This window comes from Diceros bicornis, chromosome 15 (genome assembly GCF_020826845.1).
Source record: "Diceros bicornis minor isolate mBicDic1 chromosome 15, mDicBic1.mat.cur, whole genome shotgun sequence".
Lineage (NCBI taxonomy): Eukaryota > Metazoa > Chordata > Mammalia > Perissodactyla > Rhinocerotidae > Diceros > Diceros bicornis.
Window position 1 is genome coordinate 11,306,731 of NC_080754.1, and position 23,828 is coordinate 11,330,558.

Genomic DNA, 23,828 nt, shown 5'->3' on the forward strand with positions numbered 1-23,828 from the left:
ATACCTACGAAGACCAGAGAAGAGAGACTCATAAAGTGTTGTTTTCATCAGCACCTGTGTCACCACCAGGTTCATTTGGACGGCATCCAGGCATTTGGAATGTGTTGACTCAGGAATTTTCTTTTTTGTTTTTGTTTGTTTTAATAAATTTGTTTTCTACAGGTAGTGAAAATTATTGTGATGGCTTTACTTCTCAGGGGAAAAGATTAAGAACTGTTCCTTATACGCATAAATTAATCTCTTGGCCTCTGTGCCCGGTAGCTTTGAGCAAGGCATTTAGAAGCAAGGTTTTGCATAGATCTGTTTACCCACGATCGTTCCGCTCTCCGTGGACACCCAGGCCGATTTGTGACAGCACTGAAGTGGTGGTGACCAGGGAAAGCAGCTCTTGTCTCTGTAAGAACACCTGACCCAAATGGGGCACTTGAAATCCTTTGAGGAGCAAGACAGAGTCATATAGATAAGTAGTAGCCTCCCAGGGGACGGTCACTCAGGAAAAGTCTGCTCTGAGGCCTTCCTATCACTTTATATTATGACTCCTTTGGAGCATCCCAGCTGCTTTTGAGGAGGGAGGCAAAAGGCTGGCTGGTCCCTCTCCTGAGTCTAGTCTATTCACACAGCAAAGGAAATGATTCCAGCCAGAAGGCCCAAGGATGAGATTTGATACGTATTTCAGTCAAATCTTTTTGCCAAATGTTTTCCAGGAGACTGTATTTAATACTTTTCCAGAGACATAAAAATAACCTAAGAATATTTAATTTTACTAAATGGGATGCTTTTGAAAAAATTTAACTGAAAAAAATTTTTGTATAATTTCAAGCACAATACTTTTAGGCAATTAATAAACACCCCACAATCTATCAATCAGCTTAAAGCATAAAGAAAGATTCCAAAATTTTCTGACAACTTTCTTTGAATGGAAGTAAGAAGAACTGGTATTTGTTGATACTTTCACATGTATTCCTGCATAGGATCCAGGGTAATATTTTCTGTTCCATTTAGTAATAGCTGTTCCCAGAACAATCTCTGTTGATAGGTAGGCATATAGCTTAAGATACGAGGAGACATGGGCTCTGCTGAATCCAGGATAACCAAATTTAGAAAAAAAATCCAAGATATATACCTAACCAATACAACTGTAAGAATTACCACTTGATAATATCGCAATAAAGAAAGGTTTCTTCAAGTAACCAGATACATGTATCCTCTAACTTGCAAAAATGAGGCTTACAAGGGGCCGGCCTGGTGGCGTAGTGGTTAAGTTCGCACGGTCTGCTTCAGCAGCCCCGGGTTCGCTGGTTTGGATCCCAGGCACGGACCTATGCACCACTTATCAAGCCATGCTATGGCAGGTGTCCCACATATAAAATAGAGGAAGATGGGCACGGATGCTAGCCCAGGGCCAATCTTCCTCAGCAAAAAGAGGAAGATTGGCAACAGATGTTAGCTCAGGGCTCATCTTCCCCACTAAAAAAAAAAAAAAAAATGAGGCTTACGAACATCACATTCTAAAAATGTCTGCTATAGTTGAGGTGAACACTCCGTGGAGAGTGAAAGGCATTCCTGGAACGAGCTGCCCGGGAGGTGGGGTTGGAGGCCGTCTCCAGGACCATAGGGCAGCTACTCCTGCAGCTGTGAGGGAAAGACATGCGGCAGTGTGGAGAGCAAAGGTTCCAGTACTTTCCAGTTGCTTGCAGCACGAAAGATGTATTTCCCCACAGAATTTATACAATGAATGGTATGTACACAAAAGTTCCCGTAATACAGCTCAACTACAGCACCCCAAAGCAAACAATGTTTTTAATAAAAATGACTAAGAAAGCCTTTGTGGACTAACCGAAAGAGCTAAATTACTATTTATTTTAAAAATAAATAAGTAGAGAGCTTCCACGGAAGATTTATCCCATGTTTTAAACAAATACACTTAAACTTTGCAAACAATCCATTTGTTTAGGAAGTCTATCCACTTATATATTGTCAGTTTTAACCTTGAGGAATTTTACAGGCAATTCAAAGAAAATTAGGAAGCAAAATGATAGTTGTCTTTTTCGGAAGGCAGGTCAGTGATCAAATAAGATTCTCTTAAGAGGAGGATCCCAGAGCCAAGTACCAGGCCACAGTGTTCCAACATTTGTAGGAGAACAACAGTTCTGCAAATCTACAAAACTAGCATGCTACCTGGCATCAAGACTGATCTCAGATTGCAGCTTTCAGACTTACCAATTATTTCTCTACAAATTGGACTCCTTATCAAGCATTTCTCATCACCCAAGTTGGGAAGAGACACCTGGTTTTCCACAACTGGCTATTATCAGAGCTGAAAAGTCAAATGACTTTCTAGTCAAATGACTAAATACATTGTCATGTGCCACATAACCATGTTTCGGTCAACAACGGGCCACACATACGATGGTGGTCCCATAAGATTAGTATCATACAGCCTAGGTGTGTGGCAGGCTGTACCATCTAGGCTTGTGTAAGTACTCTCTATGATGTTCACACAATGACAAAATCGCCTAACGACGCATTTCTCAGAACTATCCCCGAGGTTAGGCGACGCATGACTGTAAATGATTGCTAATTAAGTAGAGTTCTAATTATGAAGTCCACCATCACTTCTATGCAGTCTGCAGTGCTCTCTTCAACATTACATAATCAGTCCAACTATTCATAACTTAGGGTCAATACTTCATTTCCCTCTGATTTGATGGATGGGTACTTGAGCATGAAGCTTATATAAGCAAAATAAACCCTGGTTGCAGGGTTCTGGCACAGTCTCACTTCTAACACCACACACTGGAGGTTGTGCTTAAATCTCTGAGCCACTGGCGAAATCACGTTTTACACGGATGGTGTTACCATAATCCATTATTTTATGAAACTGTCAAACTTGAGGCCTTGAGCTGGAAAGCTGCGCACAAAAATAAAACCCCGTTGCATTTGGAAGCCTACCTCTCCGTGGAAGTTCTAATCAGGTTGAGTACAGTTCTGTGCTACACAGAACAGCTTCAGTGCAGGAGGTAGGCCATTAAATGCCATTAGTTACTCCTGCCGAGAGTGGAAAAGTCCTCAGAAATGCATAAAAATTAAATTGCTTATGAGGTAAGGAATGAGACGGTACTTAGCTGCCAAATATTACTTTCGGTTCAAATGCTCTGCAATCACACACACAGTGCAGAATCAGAGTACATACCTGCATGGAATGCAGCACTGATGAGGAATCCTGTGCCCCCAAATCAAATGACATCTCATCATCTGGTGACAATCCCGATTTTGCTTCCAGTTAACTTTCACTCTGTCTCCCAACCCCACCCCAGGTGGAGCCCACAACCTCCATTCCAGGCTGGACATGGGACTCAGGCCGGCCCAATCAGGGCGCCATTGATGCTTGGCCTCAGTGACTAAGTGACGGAGGCACTTGACCCAGTTGGAGCACCGAGGTGCAGTCGGGGGTGTATGGGACTATTGAGAGAGAGAGACACACTCGCCTCTCCCCTCTGCTCTCCCGGAACCTGGGAGAAGCTGGGTCTGGGGCTGCAGTCACCCGTTTTGCCGTCACACGCAACCTGTGAAGGAGGCAACAGGGAGGAGCAGAGCTGAGCGCTAGTGAGATGCTGGATCCTCATGACACTGTTCTGAGGCCCAGAATCCAGTGGTCCCTCTGAGTTCTCAGTTACATCAGCCAATAACTCCCATTTTTCTCAGATTTAGGTTTTCTTTCACTTGTAATCAAAATAGTCCTAATCGATAACCAATGAAAATGGAGAACCATTTTAATTTACATTTCAGTCTTGGAAGAGGCTCGTCTCATTCTACAGATGCGGAGGGACCCTGAGAGTAGGTAAGTGGCCTGCGGAGCCCTGTCCTGGCTAGTGGCTCAGCAGGACTAGAACCCCGGGCTCCTGCTTTCTCGTGTGGTGTTTTCACCGCACCGTGGGAAAAAGACACACACTGGACTTGTTTCAAACTTTTAATAAAACTTTGCTCTGATTAAAAGTTTACTTACTGGGTATTATACCTTAAAAAAGAACTTATAAATTACTATCTTAAGTCATCCTTTGCATTGTTACTTAGGATATGGACTTGCAAATACATTGCTAAATTTCTCAGAAGTGTGCTTGTGCTCTGCTGTAGCAGCAATAGAAATATCCCAACAAAAATAGCTTAAAATGTTTTATTAAGTATATATAATATTACAGGGTAATATTTACAAAGTTATGTTTTTTTAAATAAAAAAGTATCTTGGCAAAGATTGCAGATATTCAAAGCTTCAAACAGTGATAAATTGATTTAATACATATAAAAAAAAACCTTTAACGGCAACACAGCTGTAAAACAACTTTGGTCTTTAAATCACTGCAAAAAATGGCTACTGACAAATAGCACACCTTTAATTGCTATGGAAAAAAGCCCCCGAGAGAGGTTCTTGCACATAGCAACACTGGAGTTTTCTTTATTTAGAGTGGTTAATGGATATTTATATGGTGTGGGAACTAATTCTCAACAATGGCTTTTTGTAAATAATGCTCTGTTGAATAAAAACGAAAATGCTTCCCTCTCTCACCAACCCTGATAGCAACACTTTTAAGATTCCACTAATGTTGCCTTACAGAGAAGCTTATTACAAATGCTTTTTTCTTCAAAAGGCTAAACTTATGGAAAGCTGGTCTTCAATGATAAGTAAGAGCTGTCAAAAGCCAAAGGCAGGAAAACATCCTGTTCACTGCACATCTTTGAACAGTTACCTAGATTATCCCTATTAGCCATGGAAAATGACTCAGAGGACCCCAGCAGGTGACGGTAGTGAGTGATTCTGAAAATACGACGCATGTAAAACTAATGTTTCTAAACATACTCTCCATCAAACAAAACACAATAAAAAGATAAAGGGTTGCCTAACAATCATTTCTCCAGTTCCCATCGACAGGTAAATAAAGGAGTATGTATTTCCATACACCACAGGTCTCTGTATTTGAATACCCATGTTAGGACAAGAGAAATCTAGAAGGTGATATAGAGTTTAATTCTTATTAATGAGATGGAGGAGTAAACTTATCACTTTTTGAGCTTTATTAGCTCAAACCACAATTTGATTGGTCTCTTACTACACTGACTACAGCATCCTGAAAAGAGCAATACTCCCGATTGTGGCATAGCCCCATTATTTTAATACTGATATTCGCAGAAATTTAAACAGAATGGACCTGGAGGTTCCAGGTGAAAAAATCATCACTTTTTAAGATTTTCAGAGCATGTGAAATTTGTCAAAAAGAAAACTGTCTAGCTCACCCTATTAAAACTAGTGGGAAATCTACATACAGCCAACTTTCAATCATTAAACTTATGAACTGAGTGTCTAATGTATGCAAAACACTACAGGAAGAGAAAGGAAGGAAAAAAAGCTTTTGCTGTGTATGGAGGAATTTTTAAATTGAGTGAGAGAAGCAAGACAAAAAGAAAAACCCAACAGAGCTAAGCAGACACATTACTTAGGAAAGGTAAGTAAGAGATGACAAGAGGCGGCTCGACAGATGGGGACAGACAGCAAAGGAGAGTGGGGGGGTGGGAGGGCTGGAGGGTAATGTTTTGAAGGAGGTGGAAAATTTTATTTGGCCAAAAAGGCTGGAAAGGTTGCTGCAAAAATGACAAATGACATCACTCTGAGGAAGTACAATAAATAAAATTGAATGGAAGAGTCGATGGCAAAAATCGGGATGAGTGAGTAAAAAGCAGATTATGGGGGGGAAACAGATGTATCATGGTCAGAACATTGTCCGCAATTTTAATTTGGTGTGACAGAAAACTGGGAGCCGTTACAAGTCCGATTTAAAGAGAATGAACTGGCTCAATGATGCCCAAGCAAGAGGGCTCGTGCTGCCGTGGTCCCTTTTCCAGATGCTGACACCTAGTAAGAGCAAGAGTTGATCTTATCTGGCATTTCTCCTGCTACCTCTGTGCACTGTCTAGGGCAGTGAATGCCTCAGAAGACAGGCAGCATCCAAGAGAACACAAAGGATGGATAAGTCCCCAGACTGAACCCAAATAAATGAGTTTACTATGTATTAAAAGGTACAACTTTAGTTTGTTAAAAAGGTTACTATAAAGATTTTCGTACCTAACTTTTTCTTAATAGACAATAGGAATTTGGATCTTTTTCAAGTCCATCTGCTTTTTTCCTCCTTTCAGCAAAATTGATTTCTAAAGTCACAAATGATATTAGTAAAATACACACTCAGAAGGAAAAAGAGCAGCAGGAGCCATCGGATTTGTATAAAGAAATGCAGCTCCCTCTACATATGATAATATTTTGGACAGCAACGTAATTAGGGAATAAAATATATTTTTGTTTTTTGTCCAAGAAGAGCTGTCTTCAGAGTGTGTTCAGTTTTCTCAGAGGCATCAGCAGGTCATAAATTTAGGTTTGCATGGGCAAACCACTTGGTCCCAACCTGAAATATGACAGTTAATTTGGCATAAAAGAGGCACATGGGAACATTCAGTGGACTAAGAAATAACTATTAGTAATGCAACTACAAATATGAATATCTTATTATTACACAAACAGGAAGAATAACTAGTATTTTTGGAGGGCACTGGTGAGCAGTCCAAAAGCTTGGCAAATTACCTAGAAGTTTTTAAAGTTTTAAGTGATCAAATATCCACATCAAATATAATTGAACCCAATAAAGATTTTGTTTTTACATGTTTTGACTAAAAGCATGAAATTAACATTTGCTCTCCTGTAGGTATCATCCCACTGTTGTCCATACAGAAGATGCATGTGCCTATTGTATACATGTGCACACACAAACATACACCCACTAAGGAGGAAGATGAGTGCTAATAATGTAAAAGTACTCCAGGCGACCACAACTGTCAGAATGTTAATTTTCTTCTAATGGGGGTAGGACACGTGGGGGTTCTGTTTCACTTCTCAATCTCAGAGGAAGGGGTGTACGAGGCAGGACTACAGGAGGAAGATGATGAGTGCTTACCATGCAACACAGACACAACAGTAACAAAACCGCCCTTTCAAGGGCTGGCCTATTGGCATGACAGTGACACACATTATGTTGCCATGCAGCAGACTCACAGTTCAAATCTCAGTCTTGGTTTTTCATGCCCCAGATCAGAAAAGAAGTGAAGAAACACTGTAGACTGTGCCTTCAAATCCAAGGAAGGGAATACATATGTTACAACCATTGCTATTTTTGTTGAAAAGTGTGAACATAGTTCTCTAAGAACTAGCTTGGCTCCTTTCTGCAATGATGCTACCGTGTCACTGGACCACGTTCAAAGAGGAGAAAAGGTGCTACATCTTGTACAGCAGAAGCAAATAACAGGAGGACGAGACAGGGTTCAAAGGGTTGTGTGAATAAGACAAATTCATCAATAAAATGACGCTAAATCTGGAAAGGATCTGTTACACTGTATGTTGAAGATAGAATGTGTGAATGGCAACCCCCAAGAATGAAGACCATGATCTCCACCAGCATCACACTACATGTAGGCAGCATACAAGATGTTCCCAACCAAATTCCCGTCTGTACTTAATTTGCTATTCCTTTGACCCAGAAGTGGCAGACACATCATTCAGCTACCACCGCAACTGCAAAAGCGGCTGTGAACCTGAGTTTCCTAAGGTTCGATGGAAGCCACTGTTTTTCATAGATATCTTAGGGTAACCACCAGGTTAGTGTCAGGTAATTCTCACCTTGACCAATTTAGACTGATGACCTAGAGTTGAGAGGCTCTCGGATCTGAAAGGCATCATTCTTGGAAGTTGCCCACTCTACTTTTGCCCCTAATCGAATAAAAATAACAACAAAAAACTAGATCTCAATTGGGCACACAACACAGATCATAATTCTTTTATTAACTAAATTACAAATGCATTGAATAAAATCTTATTTATAACAATCATTTAAGGGTCAATGATATACTTTCTCCTGTAGATAAAAACCAGTTACTTTTCTTGTTTTATTCTCCAGAACAGTGAATCAGGGCCATGGTGCATAAACACAAGTGTATTCCTTTCACGTCTTACTATTCTCCAAATCAGAGTCCGTCACTTCACTTCAGTTATTCTGGAAAATTGAAAAATAAACATATAATAGCTATTCATGTCTATTTTCTATGCATTAATAAGCTGATGTATTTTAAAAATTTGGAATTGTTTCAGATATACAGTATCTAAAAATAGTATCTAGAAAAAGCTTTTAATCTTAGATTTGCAAGGGTCACAGACATAAACCAGGCAAATCACCAGCCTTTTTAGTTGCAGGAAGTAAAAGGCCAATGCAAATGAAAATTAAAATCAACAAAGTCTGGTAATCTCCGTTTGCTGGATGAGCTGAGGAGAAGCCAAGGGATGTTGATTTTTCAAAGCAAAAGATATTGATCCTAGAATAATATTCAATCACATTCACTTTAGATCTACATCATTCATTTAATGTCAGCGAAATAAATAGGTGATCAGGTGTACGTGAAAGAGGAAATGGTGCCGCAGTCCCTAGGAGGGTACTCCAGACCTCTCGCACCGACAAGGCAGACACACTGTGAGCATGGAGTAGCTGTCAGCAGGAGCCCACAAGACAGGCAGTTTAAAAAAACCCAACAAATCCTGAACAGCTAACTATGTGCCAAACTAACAGGAAAGAGAATTTCAAAGGTCATCGTAGATTTCATGTGCTATGAACGCACAAAAACTGCTGTATCTCCTGATATAATGGCTCAAAAAAAGTCACATCTTAAGAAAAACTAACAAAGAAAGAGGCATTCAAGGTTCTTATACTGGTTTTCTGAAAATGGAGAAAAGGAGTTTAGTTTCTTCATACAACTATGGAAGAATGACACCACAGGAGGAAAAGGAAAGAACAAACAGATGAAGATATAGAACACAAAGATGTAAACACGGACAAAGCATGCCACAATTCCAGGTACCAGCTCTTTTTTTGATGTCATTTAATGTACGCCTACTAACTATAATTTGTTTAGGAGGGTGGTGGTTACTATAACAAAACATGCATTTTTGTAATAAAGGCTGTGACACAAACTTACAAAAGTGGGATCGTTCTGTGACTCCTTGTTGAACACAACCTAAGCATCGTTTTAAATTTAGTCCCCTGACACAATCGGTGTGTTTTTAATCTTATGCAAAAATTAACTGCACTCAGGGGAATACAGCCTCTTGAGTTAAATGCTGCACTTTGCTGTAGAGGTGAGCAGGTAGGTCACAGACTTTAAAACAGTAAAATAAAAAACAAACTTTCCATGATCAAGGAATGATTATAAATATCAAAGGTATGAAGAAATTTTGATAGGATTAAAACAAGTAGTTATTAACATGTTAACAGAACTGAAGTATCATAGCATGTTAAGGTAAAGTCAAAATGAATACTTAGCATTCAATATCTCAGACTTATATATCTCTAGGAACTAACAAATATATGTCTTTGAAGTGTTCAATAAAAATTGGAAGTTATTAGCCCAGATTTAGAAAAAAAGAAGAAAAACTGGAGTGTCTAAACATTTCTCTCTCTTTTTAAATCCTCTCCCACAAGGTTAGAACCCCATTCCTGCCTGGAAAAGCAGAGATATTAAGTCCCCATGGGTTAAATGCGACAAAATTGCCAAGACAAGCACAAAAGAAACTGTCAAGATGACAAAGACTTGTGCCAGATATCTATGTGTCTTATAAAAAGCATTCTAAAGTTACAGTCACCAGATGCTGCATCTGAAAAATGTTTTTGAAAAAGTGGTAATTTCTCTTTGCTATGAGCAACATGACTGGACAGTCTGATTAGTGACACCCACAGCTTTTATATTATTAGTTTTGCAATTTTTAACAGAGTAGACTTAAGTTTTATAAATCAAGAAAGGTAGACCTTTATGATTTGACAGTGTCCTTTTTATTTAAAAAAAAGCGCCATACTTTCAAGAAGCTATTTTATTTCTTTTCAATGTCCATATTTTAACCAATCTATAATGGTAGGTACATTTTATACTCACCATCGTTCATCATTCCTTTTGATTCTTTAAATGCTAAGAATTAGTAACAAGCCAAGCAGGTAGTTAGTAAGGTTCCACAATTAGAAATCATTTCTAAATAAACATGCCAAATATTGCACAGCTATAAAGCCAAATTAATGTTAAGGCTATCATTTTATTACAAAGCCTTTCTGTGGATCATACCCACAGTGCCCACAAAGGAAACAAAGTCAGTTCGGAATATAGATCTAGATTTAGGGAGAAAGAAAGTGAGACGTTTGGTCTTACTCCATACTGACAGCCTGTATCTTTCTGAAATTTACACATCAGAAATGGAAATTAATTGAGATTCTTCTCTACTAGGGGTGTTGCACTTCACCTCGGGCAACACAAAAAAGCAATGGTCCCCTCGCCCAGTATCACTTGGCTAGTGCCAGCAACTACTTACTGCACAGAACAGTGCATTTTTCTCAGAGGTGAGAACATTACAAAAGCAATACTTTTAATTCCTGATGAATAATCAAGAAAAGAGAGGTCAAGGTAAGGAAAAAAACTAGATTCTTCCCAAGGCATAGACAGGGCATCCTAATTGCTTTGGGGGCCAGTTCAAATTATGGTCTGGTAATGGATCAAGAAGAATATATAAGTTTGTAATAACCACATACCATTAAGGGGTTCCTCTACAGCTTTCTGGAAAATATTTAAAATATATTTACATAAAAATAGAATTTATTTCATGTCCTTATATACTGAAATTTATATATGCTAACATTTAAACTATATAGCAAGCAGTGAATCCTATAGTCTAAAAACACAATAAGGCAACAAAGGTTAAAAAAACAAAGCTTGCCAAGCCTAGCAAATAGTTTAATAATAACTGTATTATTCTGCTAAGATTCTTTTTCTATGCAGAATTTCCCACCCCACCATCTCTCACTGTTCAAGAAATCCTAACTTTTCAAAAAAAATTACTAAAGCAGAAACATCAATAGCAACATAATAAATAATGCAGTTAAGCAAGAGAAGAGAGTAAGACAGAATCATTTTTAAGTCATGCAGATTGAACTCAGGAACAGGGAAAGAGAATGCGTTAAGATATAAAGGGCTAATGATTGGGTTATCTCTAACAGAGGCACTTTAAAAACTGCTGGCCATTTGTGACCAGTGTAGCTATGGCACCAATCTTTTTAGAAGAAACACCTGTGGGAAGATGCACCCCACCCCCTTGCCCTTCAGGCACGTCTGTTAAGGCCTGTCAGATTCAGGAGCAGGTAGAATCTCCACTTCCTGCTGCAGACAGGAGTCTCGCTCTTGGCATTCCAGATAGAGCTCTCATTAATCCTTTATAGGAAGATGAGTCCACTATAGTCCTTTCCAGATCTTATTTCCATAAAGTAGCTCCTGTGCCATCACCATGATGAGTTTATAAAGGTTTTCTTCACCCCCCTCACTTATCCCTCTCAGTTTATCTCCTAAATTTGCCCTTTTTCTTGGAATTTTCTCAGCGTGTTCAGGTATTGAAGATATAGTGAAAACTACAGTACAGTTTGGAGGAAGAAAAATGCTTATAAAATAAGGGAAGGAGGGAAACGAATCACAATTCAGAACATATTTTTTGAACAATATGTACATTTATTTTATAGATTATTATTTTTAATGAAATCAATTGAATATAAATATCTCTCTCTCTCATTTTTAAGCCTGAAATATCAGTTTGTATATGCACATCAAATGGATCCAACAGGTAAGGCAATATATTGGAATCAGCTTCCTTCAGCAGAGGTATTGACCATTATTCTTACACATAAACTTTCCAGTTCTGGGTGTGAGAAGTCAGTACAATATTAAAAGGAATCATTTATCTTTCCCACTGCTACTAAATGACCAAACATAGGTTTTAACATAGAACTGGATCTATTCATGCAAAGGTCATGAAATGACTTCGACGTTCTCTTAATTTGATGTTACACTAAACAGATGCAAAAAAGGGTCCAATATCTCAACTACCATTCCTCAATCTAAACCATCCAGTGATCATACCCAATTCATTTAAGAAATATAAACTTACCCTAGAAGTCTGTATAGTCTTCTTATGGGAATCTGATAAAATTAAAAAATATGGAAAAGAATTTAATAAGTAAAATAAATTAAGGCAATATAATGTTTAATTTTTAAGATAAAATGTTCAGGGCTGAAACCAGAGGTGCCAGAATCCATTGAAAGAGTTCCAACTTTAATAGTCTCTTAAAATATACAGAATATTCTTGACCATATGCATTAATAGAATACCATGATACAAATAATCTACCTATATCAAATAATAAAAATATACATTCTCTCATTTGTGCATGCCATCTCCCCATAAATCAGCCACTTGTTACACTTCATGGTGGGAAAATGTTGTCATCTCCTCACTCCTACTGTAGACTCTACATCCCTCCACACTCAACCCAACCAGCATGTGGACAGAATGTGGCAGTGACCACTCTCCACCTCTATTTCATCGCCCACCCTGAGCTCACTGCTCTTGTGCCTTGTAGCCTAGTCTTCTTTTCTTTTCTTCCACCTTTCCAGTTTTCAAAGCTCCACATAGCTAACAAATTAAAGAAAATATTCAGATCCCTCTGAGTTTAAAGAATTATTCTAGGCAGCTAGCTTTAGCTACAAACAAGCCCTTCTCTGTGTTTTCTTAGCTTTCTGAGTTACCCTTCACAGCTTCTGAATGGACTGGTTAATGAAGATGACGGAATATATGGTGTGAAGAAAATGACAAAAGGGAAAAGAATTGCCCTAGTTGCATAGGGAAGAAGAGAGAACTTCCTTACAAAACCCAAGGGAGGAAGTCCCAGAGCAGCTAAAACTAGTCCTAAATACAGAATCAGAGTCCTACAGATACAAACGCATCAACCAGCAACACCCTGTGAATCCCTCTGTAGGAGAGTGATGCTACTGGATGGAGGAGTCAATTCCACCGTCCTCTGGATTGGATGACAGCACTGCATTTGCTTACGAGCACACTGAGGCAGGCCCCCAGAGCTGTTCTGGTGTTCTATGCTATTTATTTACCACCACTCCTCCACATCCACTCTATCAAGCTTCCAAAGCTGATGGAAAACGAGGGTGAGACCAAGGGCAGCCAGTCTATAGGTTAGCTAGCAGCTGATAAGGCTCTCTCAAACAGGAAAAATGGCAACTGACTGGCCTGAAAAGTTTCTCTCTTCCACTGGAATCTGAAGGGGGAGAAACAGGAAAAAGACTAGAAAATTGGTGATGATAAAGGAAGGTGACAAGGAGACAGAAAGTAAGCGAGGAGAAGTTCAAAGCTTAGAGCTATAGATAAGAAAAGCTAACAGTGAGAAGAGAAGAATAAGAGAAAAAATAAGGACATAAAAGGGAGGATGAGCTAGTTGACTAAAAGGTAAAGAACCAAACAGAGAGGAACTAAGTAACTATAACTGGCAGAAGGGCATCAACTAACTCTTGTTACTGAGAGGGCAACATGATGACTCAGTCCTTAGAGATGTATTGGATCCTTCCAATTCTTGAACTTCTTACTTTTCGATTCTCTCTGAGGCCCAGTTACGTATCTGCTCTCATGAGATTTCCATCTCTCTTAGTTTCAGGCGTGGCTTTAAAGTAAATCTCTCTTACTGGAGGCACTTGGGGAGTGGTTTGGTCCACGCAACCAAACAAGAAGTAAACCTCTTTTTAAAGAACTATGGTGTGAAATGAGTTGGGAATGTGGGTGAATCACATTTAGCAGCCTCCCAAATAAACCAAGCAGAATTATAGAACTTTGTTAGGGATCATCATGATGGTTACATATATACACAACTTACTTCAACCAAACCATGCCCTGCATCAACATTATCTCAAGGAGAAAAGAACTGAACCGCTATGTAAATTTCTGATTCATTATGTGAAGGGTCAGAGGTAAGATTTTAGAGTTACATTTTTGAGCTCATAAATTTATTTATGAGAATTAGTATCCAGAACTGCCAAGTAACTCCTTTATTACCCTAATAATGTGTAAAGAATAGTTTCTGAGTTTCAATTCCCAGGTCAAAGGAACATCATATTCGGCTAGCCCATTCCGAAAAAAAGAGATCTACAAAGAACAGTGACTCAAAAGGACACCAGTCAGCTGTGCTCCTTCTAATATTATAAAACCAAACAGTGCAGAAGTTAATTTCACTTGAGTTAATCCTCTCGAATAGGCATATGACCTATGTGCCTGAAGAATGACTGTGATTTCTCTGTTGCCACCACAGGGCTAAGGCATCGACGGCCACATATATATATTTAAACCATAAGCTGTAAGCATTCCATATGAGTTCACTTGCAATGCTTCTTCTTGATTTGTTCTTCTCTCCCTGAAACACTTGACACACGCCATAAATCCATGTCTAGATTTTTAATTTTCAGGAACACGTTTTTCAGATTCACTTCTCCCCAACAATGGGCAAGAAAATATCACTGAATTTTATATGCATATTTCATGTCATTCTAAAACATCTGAGAGGTTGTGTTAAATACGGTTTCTGACTGATAGTAGATTGATTTGTATCAAAACATAATCATACGCCCTTATAATGAATTAACTGGTAATGGCTTTTAAAAAAGCCAAGTATTGACCCTTGTAAAGAATGGCTCTAAACACCCTGTATAAATAACAAGCCCAATTCTGGAGAGTTTAGTCCTTCTAATCTTCTATATGCTTTCGCATTGTTATTGTTCCCAGCTTCCAATTTCATTTCATAAAATTTAAATGTTTCCAGTAAAAAATAAAAAAATCCAACACAGTTAAAGAAGACCATGGAAAATGAAAGTTAAAATAACTCTTTAAAGTAACAATTAAGGCTACAAATTTGAACTTGAAAATAGTGAAAATTATAAAAGTGAAACTTTTCCTGGGGACGTTAACTTACTCTTACAGAGATAGACTGGATTTTTTTTTTTTAAACCATCTGAGGATTTTATTGCATTTAAGTCAAGACACATTCATCAGGCTTTTCCAAAACAGAGCATCTTCAATGAGTGAAAATTATTTTGGAAACATTTACAATTTTTACTTCCTGATATAAAGGCTCAAATTTGCAACCTTAACGTTACATATACTCAGATTTACACGCTCACATTCTATAAGAGAAACACATGAATTTTCCTAGTCTACCACATTACCTAAAGAGTAACTTTCCTGTACCTTTTCTCTTCTTGCCCTTCAACTGACCGAAGGTGTGCCTCTGAACTCTGGTGTCAGATAAGTTGATTAGAAAAGTTAATTTAGAATATTCTCAACATGTCAACAAAATTGGACTAAATTCTTAATTTACATATGGTATATTTATATGTTAAATTGTAATAAATAAAAAATAATTTGGGGAACGTCTCAGAATTTCACTTTCACTTTGATTTTAATGTGAAAACAGCATGTTTGTAATTATACTGGTTTCACAGGCCTCTTAGGGATGTAAGCAATGGAGAAGTGGGGTGGGGAGAGCAAGGTCAAGGGGCTGGCAGCTAGACAATGCCTATTTCCACTTCAGTCAGCTTCTCCAGATCTGTTGGCAAGTGTGCCGAACATCATCCTTTATTAGACAAGGAAGATGTGGGGTAGCATGGGAATCAAAGGGAGGGCGATCCAGATAATGAGGGAAAAAAAGAGCAAAGAGCTGATCATCAGTCAAAGACACCTAATACCACATCACGCTGCGTGCGTCCTACAGGTCACAGACTGCTCTGAAGCATTCACAGGGAGCAACAGAATCAGCAGGGTCGTCTTCAAGAACCAGACAAATGGTAAGTAGAAGACTCAACGAAAATATAGTATGCATAATGTGATGCTCATGATAGCTACCAAATGAATGCCATTCTGCTCTAGAAGTCTTAATTGTGTTTTTTGGACTTAGGAGGCATGAACTAAGAATATTTCATTGAGGTAGCAACTCTGACTTATGAACACATAAACTAAAGATAGGTAGATTTTAGTTAAGTATTTTAATTGCTTATCCAATAAGCATTAATTAAAGGGGGACAAAGAATATACAACAGAATTGAACTTAATGATCAGTCAGTCAGCAAAAGCTAAAGTTCAGAAAAAGGTAAAATTTCTTCGCAAGTACCACGCGAGTCATATGGAAAATTATTTCACTATAACAATTCAAGGTTTGTATTAATTTTTAGAGACACATACAGTGAAGTTCTCCTAAAGCAAAGCAGAAACATCGATTTTTTTACTCCATTGATTTGTAACTTTTGATTATTTTGACAAATGTTTAAGCGTTTGCTTTACTTCATAAATAAAAAAGAGTTCTATTTTTTAAAGAGAGACTAATATAAACCAGATTGTAGGAAACATTTTTAACTTAAGAAAGACAACACACTAATTTTGGACACTATTAAAAGCATCTACTTCTATATATGTATTAAAAATAAGAATTTATACAGAAACCTGTTATTTGAAAAGTGGCAGATTAAACACAAAGTTTGGAAACAAGCTAATTCCACACTTACTAATAATTGATTTTAAAAGTAGTAAAAGCCTAAATTTTAAAACTCAATGTTTTTATTATATTGATTTTAACCAAAAACATTTTAAAGTCAAGTGTCAGAGGACACTACTTTAATTAACAAAAATGACAGATTTTGAATTTCGATTCTTGTCTACTTAGGGAGTCCAAGTCTTACAAACAGTCTGCAAGAAGGGCAAGTGACAGACTGGTCTCTCTGAGAGAGCTCTGTCACAGAAACAATGGCCAATTAAAATCCTTTTGTATTAATTAAAATGAATCCTCAACAATCTCTCCTTTTACTTAGTATAAAAAACTACAAATTCTAAAACATAAAGCCATTTTCTTTTAAACTAGTTTATCACTTAAAATTTCATTAATTCATATGTCTCCTACCCTTTTTCATTACCCCCAATCATTCCAATTTTATTACTTAAAAGCTACAGCAGCATTCACTGTATTTTCTTATTTTTGGAGTTACCAATATATTCTTTGGTCCTAAACTATAAGAACTAACCAAAAACATTTTCCAAATTATACATCTGAAATTCTTGACATAGGCTAACAAAAATAAGTTTGACTTACCAAAGAATTTCATATAAACTAATCCAACTAATTCTGCTAGAGCTATAATACCCAAACCTGAAATCAGAAGAGGGCCATGCACTGGGGTGCACTCTGTAAAAACAAATGAAATTTTATATTAGAAATTCACATGAAATAACTGATTCTAATTATCAAGAAACAAAAATTATCTACGTATGTTCATCATTATTGCCGAAATGACTCTAAATTATTAAAAGAAAAAAGCCTTCATTTGCATAAGATGTACCTTATCATATCAAGACTAATGGAAAATGATGTGTGAAGCCTGAGGCTCCAATCAACTGGAGCCTGGTTATTTCAAAAGTTCTCCCCCAAATACAGATGTAACTGTTTAGCTGCTGGAACCATCAGCCCACAAGACATATACAGCCAATATTCTCATGGCAATGTGAAAGCACTATCCTCAGCTGGGAGGTGGGGGAGGGATGAGAGACAAAAAAGAAAAGCTCGCAACACCAAATGCTGGCGAGGATGTGGAGCAACAGGAATTTTCATTCATTGCTGGTGGGAATGCAAAATGGTACAGCCACTTTGGAAGACAGTTTGGCAATTTATTACAAAACTAAATACAGTCTTAACATACAATCCAGCAATTGCACTCTTTGGTATTTACCCAAATGGAGTTGAAAACTTATGTCCACACAAAAACCTGCACAGGGAGGTGAATGGATAAATAAACTGTGGTACATCCACACAATGGAATATTATTCAATGCTACAAAGAAATGAGCTATTAAGTCATAAAAAGACATGGAAGAACCTTAAATGCCTATTACTGAGTGAAAGAAGCCAATCTGAAAAGGCTACATACTGTATGATTCTAACTATAAGACATTCTGGAAAAAGCAAAACTATGGAGACAGTAAAAAGATCAGTAGTTGCCAGGCATTTAGAGGGAGGGAGGATGAATAGGCACAGTACTGAGGATTTTTAGGGTAGTGAAACTTGTCCCTATGATACTGTGTCTATGACTATGACCCATGTGATGATACATCTATCAAAATCATAGAACAGCACCAAGAGTGAACTCTAAAGCAAACTACGGACTTTAGGTGATAATGATGTGTCAATGTAGGTTCAATGATTTTAACAAATGTGCCACTCTGGTGGGAGATGTCGATAGTGGAGGAAGCTGTGAGTGTGTGGGGTATATAAGAACTCTCTGTACTTTCCAATCAATTTTGCAGTGAACCTAAAACTGCTCTAAAAAATAGTCTATAAATTTAAAAAAAAGAAGAAGAAAAAAGAAAGAGCTCTGCCCAAGAGAAATCTCCAGTTAGACAACCTGGGACTAGAGAAAGACGTGACCCTTACCTGAGATACAGAGGCTTAGTCCAACCACAGAGAGCACAAAGCCCAGCACCTGGAGGATCAGTATGGCGATGGTGGAGGAGCTCATCCCAAAAGCTGGAGGAAGGAAGAGCATGTTGAGAGTATTTGAGGAGCAATCACTCCTACTTATATTCTGTGCAATCAAGAATAACAGCCTCTGACCAAAGACTGACTCTGGAGGTCCTTGCCAGATAGCAGATGCTTTCCCAGGGCTCTAAACCTTGCCCTTCAACACAAACAGTCAGCTCCACATTCACACACCCAGCAGCCTTTTATTTTCACAGTGAGCTGAGCTGGATTGGCAGTTTTTACCCAAAATCTTAGAACAATGCTGCTTTTATCACATTTGTGCGTTTTACAATATGAATGGCTATTATGCATGGCTTTGCCACATGCAAGCAAAATTGCTCCGGTGGAGAGAACCATTAGGCAAACAGGCCATTGTAAACGTCATAACCTCTATCTTGTGTGTCTGGATATGTGATTTTATAACAAAGTAATACCTTTCCAATGTACAGCAAGCCAGAGATAGGTTCTAAGAGCAAGAGTTAAATGTGCAAATAGAAAAAATAGACTCTTTAATAGTAACGAAAAAATGTTAGCAATTTACTCCCAAAATGCAGTGAAAATGATACCAATTATAGGTTGGATATCTATATCATCTTTTAAAACTACAATGTTAAGATAATCATTAAGAAATTATACAGCATAATTTAAAAAACCTACTGACTGGCATCAAATATATATGAAAATCACTTTTTACAAAGTAATTGAATACCTTGAAAAACTAAGCTAAGCTTAAAATTAATCCATATGAGGAAAATGTCACTAAGAATAGTTTAGGAAATCTTTTAATAAACTAACTTCTACTGAGCTGTTAAAAAAACCATAAAAGAATATTTTAACCAAAAATTCTGTTTTTTACATGAAAAAGGTCGGCAAAATCATGCCATGACAACAAATACTCACACATCGAAAACACACAGTACTGAAGTAACGTTAATGTTGCTGTAGGAATTACAATTAAACCAAGTCCCCAAGCATTCTTTGTTGAAAATTCACCTGTTAATAAATAAAAATAAAATTTAAAATATTTTCCTACATACTTCCTACTCTACAGGAAGTTAAAGTTAATTTATTAAATGTATTAATCTCAATACTCCTCTTATAAACTGTGAAAGGTTTAAAAATGTTTCCCCCTAAACTTCGCACAAAATAAGTGACTATTTTTTGATTAAGACCAAACTTAAGACACCTAAATGTCAACATCTAAGTCTCTACATGTCAAAACCTTGATTTGGCTCTGCTTCCTTCTTAACTCCGCTACAGGATTCCAGTGAGACACCCTGGAGTCAGTTCTTACCACTCCTTTCCTTTGCCATATCCAATCTGTCCCAAAATCAAAACAGTTGTTCTTTCCAGTTGTCTTCTGAATTCATCTTCTTCCTCCCCATGTCCTCACTAACTCCAGCTGCAAACAGAGCTGCTAAATTTATGTTCCTAAACATTACACCTATCCCGTACTCTGCTCAAAATACAACAATGGCTTTCCAGGTCTACACTTTGGGTCCCAGATCATCTCTGCTGTTCCTTCTACGTGCTGCATACCCTTATTTCCCATCCTCCAAATGCAACTGCTGTTTCAGACAGATTTGTTTCCCACATTCATTCCCACTGCCATGTCTTGGCCAAGGAAGTTTGCCTCTGAGGAGGGCTGAACAGTGGACCTAAAGATATGACCACTTCCTAATCTCCGGAATCTGCGAATATTAACTTATAGGGCAAAAGAGGGAATATTACATTATACAGCAAAAGATACTATTAAGTTAAGGATCTTGGAAGGAGGAGGCATTCTGGATTATCCAGGTGAGCCCTAAAGCCTGACTCAGCCTATCCAGGTGAGTCATTATCCAATGACAAGTGTCTTCATAAGAGAGAGGCAGAGGGAGATTTGACCCAGACACAGAGGAGAGGAGGAGGCAATGAGACCATGGAGGCAGAACTGGAGTTATGCTGCCACAAGCCAAGGAGTCGCAAAGATTTGTCAGCAAATACCAGAAGCTAGAAGAAGCAAGGAATGGATTCTCCCCTAAACCCTCGGGAGGGAGTGTGGCCCTGACGTCATCTTTATTTCAGACTTATGGCCTTCAGAACCGTGAGAGAATGTCTATTATTTTAAAATACGTAGTTGGTGGTAATTCGTTACAGTAGCCCTAGGACTCTACTACAAACCCCCCCAGGCATGCCCCATCTACACCAATCCTGCCTTCCTTCACAGTAACTGTGCATCTTACCTGGGATGAAAAGAATGGCTCCAACGATGACATCTATAGTGAGCACCAGTCCAGCAACAAATAAAAAAATGGTTTTCCCCTTCATAGGATTGGATTTATATTTAAGTGCTTAAAAAAAACAACAACAAAGAATTACAGGACCTCAATCACAAGAAGTGAGGCCTTACAACTTACAAAGTGCAGAGACAAACTGATAACTTACTAAAATTGAATAACCTTTGAGGAACAACTGCTTCATATCATGTAAAGCCACCTCAAACCTTTTTCACAGTAAGTCAATGGCTAAATAGTGTCATGGCAGCATAAATATGGATGCCCAATTTATAGGTGATGCTGTATTCCGCTACACTTCAAAGAATGAAGTTATGTACATCAGGCTTTCTAAATTGAGGCATTATTAACATTTTGGGCCAAATCAGTCCCTGTTCTGGGGGGCTGCTCCGTGCATTAGCAAACGTTTAGTGGCATCTCTGGCCTCTACACACTAGATGCCAGTAACAGCCTCCCAGCTGTGTCAATCAAAAATGTCTCTAGACACTGTCACATGTCCCCTGAGGAGCAAAACTGCCTCAGGTTTACAACTGACAAATATAATGCTGACGGGGAATACCTGGCTAATTAGTAACACCGAGAAAAAGACAACTTTGTTCTACCTTATATAAAATTAGTAAAGCATCTGGATATCTAGATATTTTGTTTTGAAAGAGTAGAATAAACATGGGACAAATCATACCCTCTTGAAATCCTGAGGGGGAAAAATGCTTAAATTGTTCAATTAAAATAACTTCATAAAAATAAACTATAAATACTCAATAGGATTCATCACATGTTATTGGTTTTGATTCCAGCTTTATTGCCAAGTATCCAGTACCTTCCCTGACAGAATAATGTAATAGATAAGCCTAAAAATATTGTATCTTTTACCACATATTTTGGGTTTTGTTTGATAAATATTAAAATTAATTTTTCCCCAAGAAAGTTGTTAAAAGTAACCTAAAGGCAGACTGAGTAGCAGAGAGAAACAGAGTGCATGATTGAAATTCTGCTGTTTCATCCACACACGATATTCTTCATGCCATTAATTATGTGACTGCTCTGGGGGAGAAAATTTTTTAAATGTTATCCTCAGCACTTAATTTGCTTTTACATTTTATTTTTAAAATATTTCATAATATTTATATTTTTATATATATTTAAAATATTATATATAATATTTTTTAATATTTTATAATTTTTGCCTTTAATAATGACAAACAGATCAAATATAGTAAAAACAACAGATAACCCCCTAAATGACTGTGGTAAAATCTATGTTTCAGGGATTGTAACCCAAGGTTATAGTATAACCTATGGTTATAGTGTTTAGGGTATAATACAGGTAACGTGAAATCTCTACCTATTCATACTTTAGATTGTAACCTCAACTCTATTCTCTTCAGGGGAAGATGGAGGGCTAAGCAATAACTAATCCTGAAGCACAGTAACTGAAATCCACACTAATCAGAAAAGAGTAAGGAATATGGCAAGTTCCCCAAGCTCTCATCTGATCCATCCAGTCTTGGAACTCATCTGACTTGACTCAGTCATGTCCTCACCTTCTTCTAGGGCACAGATTTTCACAGCTTCCCTATTTTCCAGGTTCAAACACTGGCTAGGATGAAATTCAGTGTATAGGTCATAAAAGGCACAGACACAGCTAGAGAAAGAAACTTTCTCTAAACATACGTCAGAGTTTCCACTTTAATCTTATGTATATGGTTATCTAAACCGAGTTGGAAAGTTCTGCAAAAGAGTTATGACATAGAAGCTGTTTCAAACATACTTCACAAGCAATCAGACATTCATAAGAGACTTTTCTAGGTTTAACTCAATACATAAAGGAGCGACCAAGAGTAAGCAGCAAGACTTCACCTTAGAATACAGTACAAGTTCATGCAAAAAAGCTGACTTATACTATTCTTAACAAAAATAAAAATCTGAACCTCACATAAAATTCAACCTCTTCAGGCTTAGAAGAGCTAGAGGAGAAAAATGCCAACAATAGCAACAAAAATAAAATACCACAAAATTGGTAGTGTTTTACCATAGAATGGGTTTTTCAAAACCTTTGCGTATAAATTCACTACATATTGGAGGTACCTTTAGTTCCTGTTGATTGGTTCCACTACTACTTATTTTCAAGGCTACCTAAACTCTTCCCTACACTAAGCAGCCATTTCTAAAAAATGTTAGTGGGGTCTACTTAAGTCACCACAGGCAATGAAAAGAGTATCTCCATGTTATTTTTTAGTGAACCTTTAAAAAGAGTTTCTTTTGACTCATTTTCTTTGCTCACAATGGCCACATTTGAGCAAGTCCCATGGCAAGTGTGGAGAAGGTATGCTGTTGCTAGTCCAGCTGTCAATCTTTACAGTGTAGCTAAAGGGTCAGGCATCTGATACAGATGCCATAGAACCCAAGAATCTCAAAAGTCTTTTTCTGGTGATCTTTTCTTGTCCTTTAATAAGTGAATTTATCCTTATTTATCAAACCTATCTAAACTTTAAATGTAACAAAGAAAATAAATTCAAGTAATTTCCCAAACGCTAGCATTAAGATAAAGATAATTTAATGTGTTCTTAACACCAGGCCCTTATCAAACTTCCTGGTATGATTATCTGGCTGCTTGGCAAGACAACTTAAGTAATTTTAAAAATCTGCACACTTTAAAAGATTCTCCTTAGGTAAAATTACCAAAATCAATACACAAAATAAAATAGGGGAAATAATAGTATTTACACTTTTTAAGACTTTACTTTTTTAGCACAGTTTTAGGTTTATAACAAAATTGAGAGGGAGAAACAGAGAATTCCAATACACTCACTGCCCCCACACATGCACAGCCTTCCTCATTATCAACATCATTCACCAGATGGTACATTTTTTATCAAAGATGAACCTACATTGACACATCATAATCACCCAAGTCCATAGTTCACGTTAGGGTTCACTCTTGGTGTTGTCCATTCTATAGGTCTGAACAAACGTATAATGACATGTATCCAGTATTATAACGTCGTACAGAGTATTTTCACTGACCTAAAAATTCTCTGTGCTCT

General features: G+C 37.6%; 1 protein-coding gene across 6 annotated transcripts in view; it reads right to left on the reverse strand.

The window, feature by feature from the left end:
- Positions 1 to 7,843: 7,843 nt before the first annotated feature.
- CD47 (CD47 molecule) overlaps positions 7,844 to 23,828 on the reverse strand; it is a 43,013-nt gene continuing 27,028 nt past the window's right edge. For 2 of the 6 annotated variants that reach the window (XM_058555742.1, XM_058555745.1), the window contains exons 4-11: positions 20,731 to 20,838; positions 19,406 to 19,498; positions 18,419 to 18,511; positions 17,085 to 17,177; positions 12,059 to 12,090; positions 10,656 to 10,680; positions 10,012 to 10,044; positions 7,844 to 8,087 (exon numbers count right to left, since the gene is read on the reverse strand). In XM_058555742.1, coding sequence (XP_058411725.1) covers positions 8,083 to 8,087; positions 10,012 to 10,044; positions 10,656 to 10,680; positions 12,059 to 12,090; positions 17,085 to 17,177; positions 18,419 to 18,511; positions 19,406 to 19,498; positions 20,731 to 20,838 — 482 coding nt within the window. In that variant the 3' untranslated portion in view covers positions 7,844 to 8,082. Of the gene's footprint in view, positions 8,088 to 10,011; positions 10,045 to 10,655; positions 10,681 to 12,058; positions 12,091 to 15,193; positions 15,241 to 17,084; positions 17,178 to 18,418; positions 18,512 to 19,405; positions 19,499 to 20,730; positions 20,839 to 23,828 lie in introns of all 6 variants that reach the window. The other 4 variants (XR_009222220.1, XR_009222219.1, XM_058555743.1 and 1 more) reach the window with 4 other exon arrangements.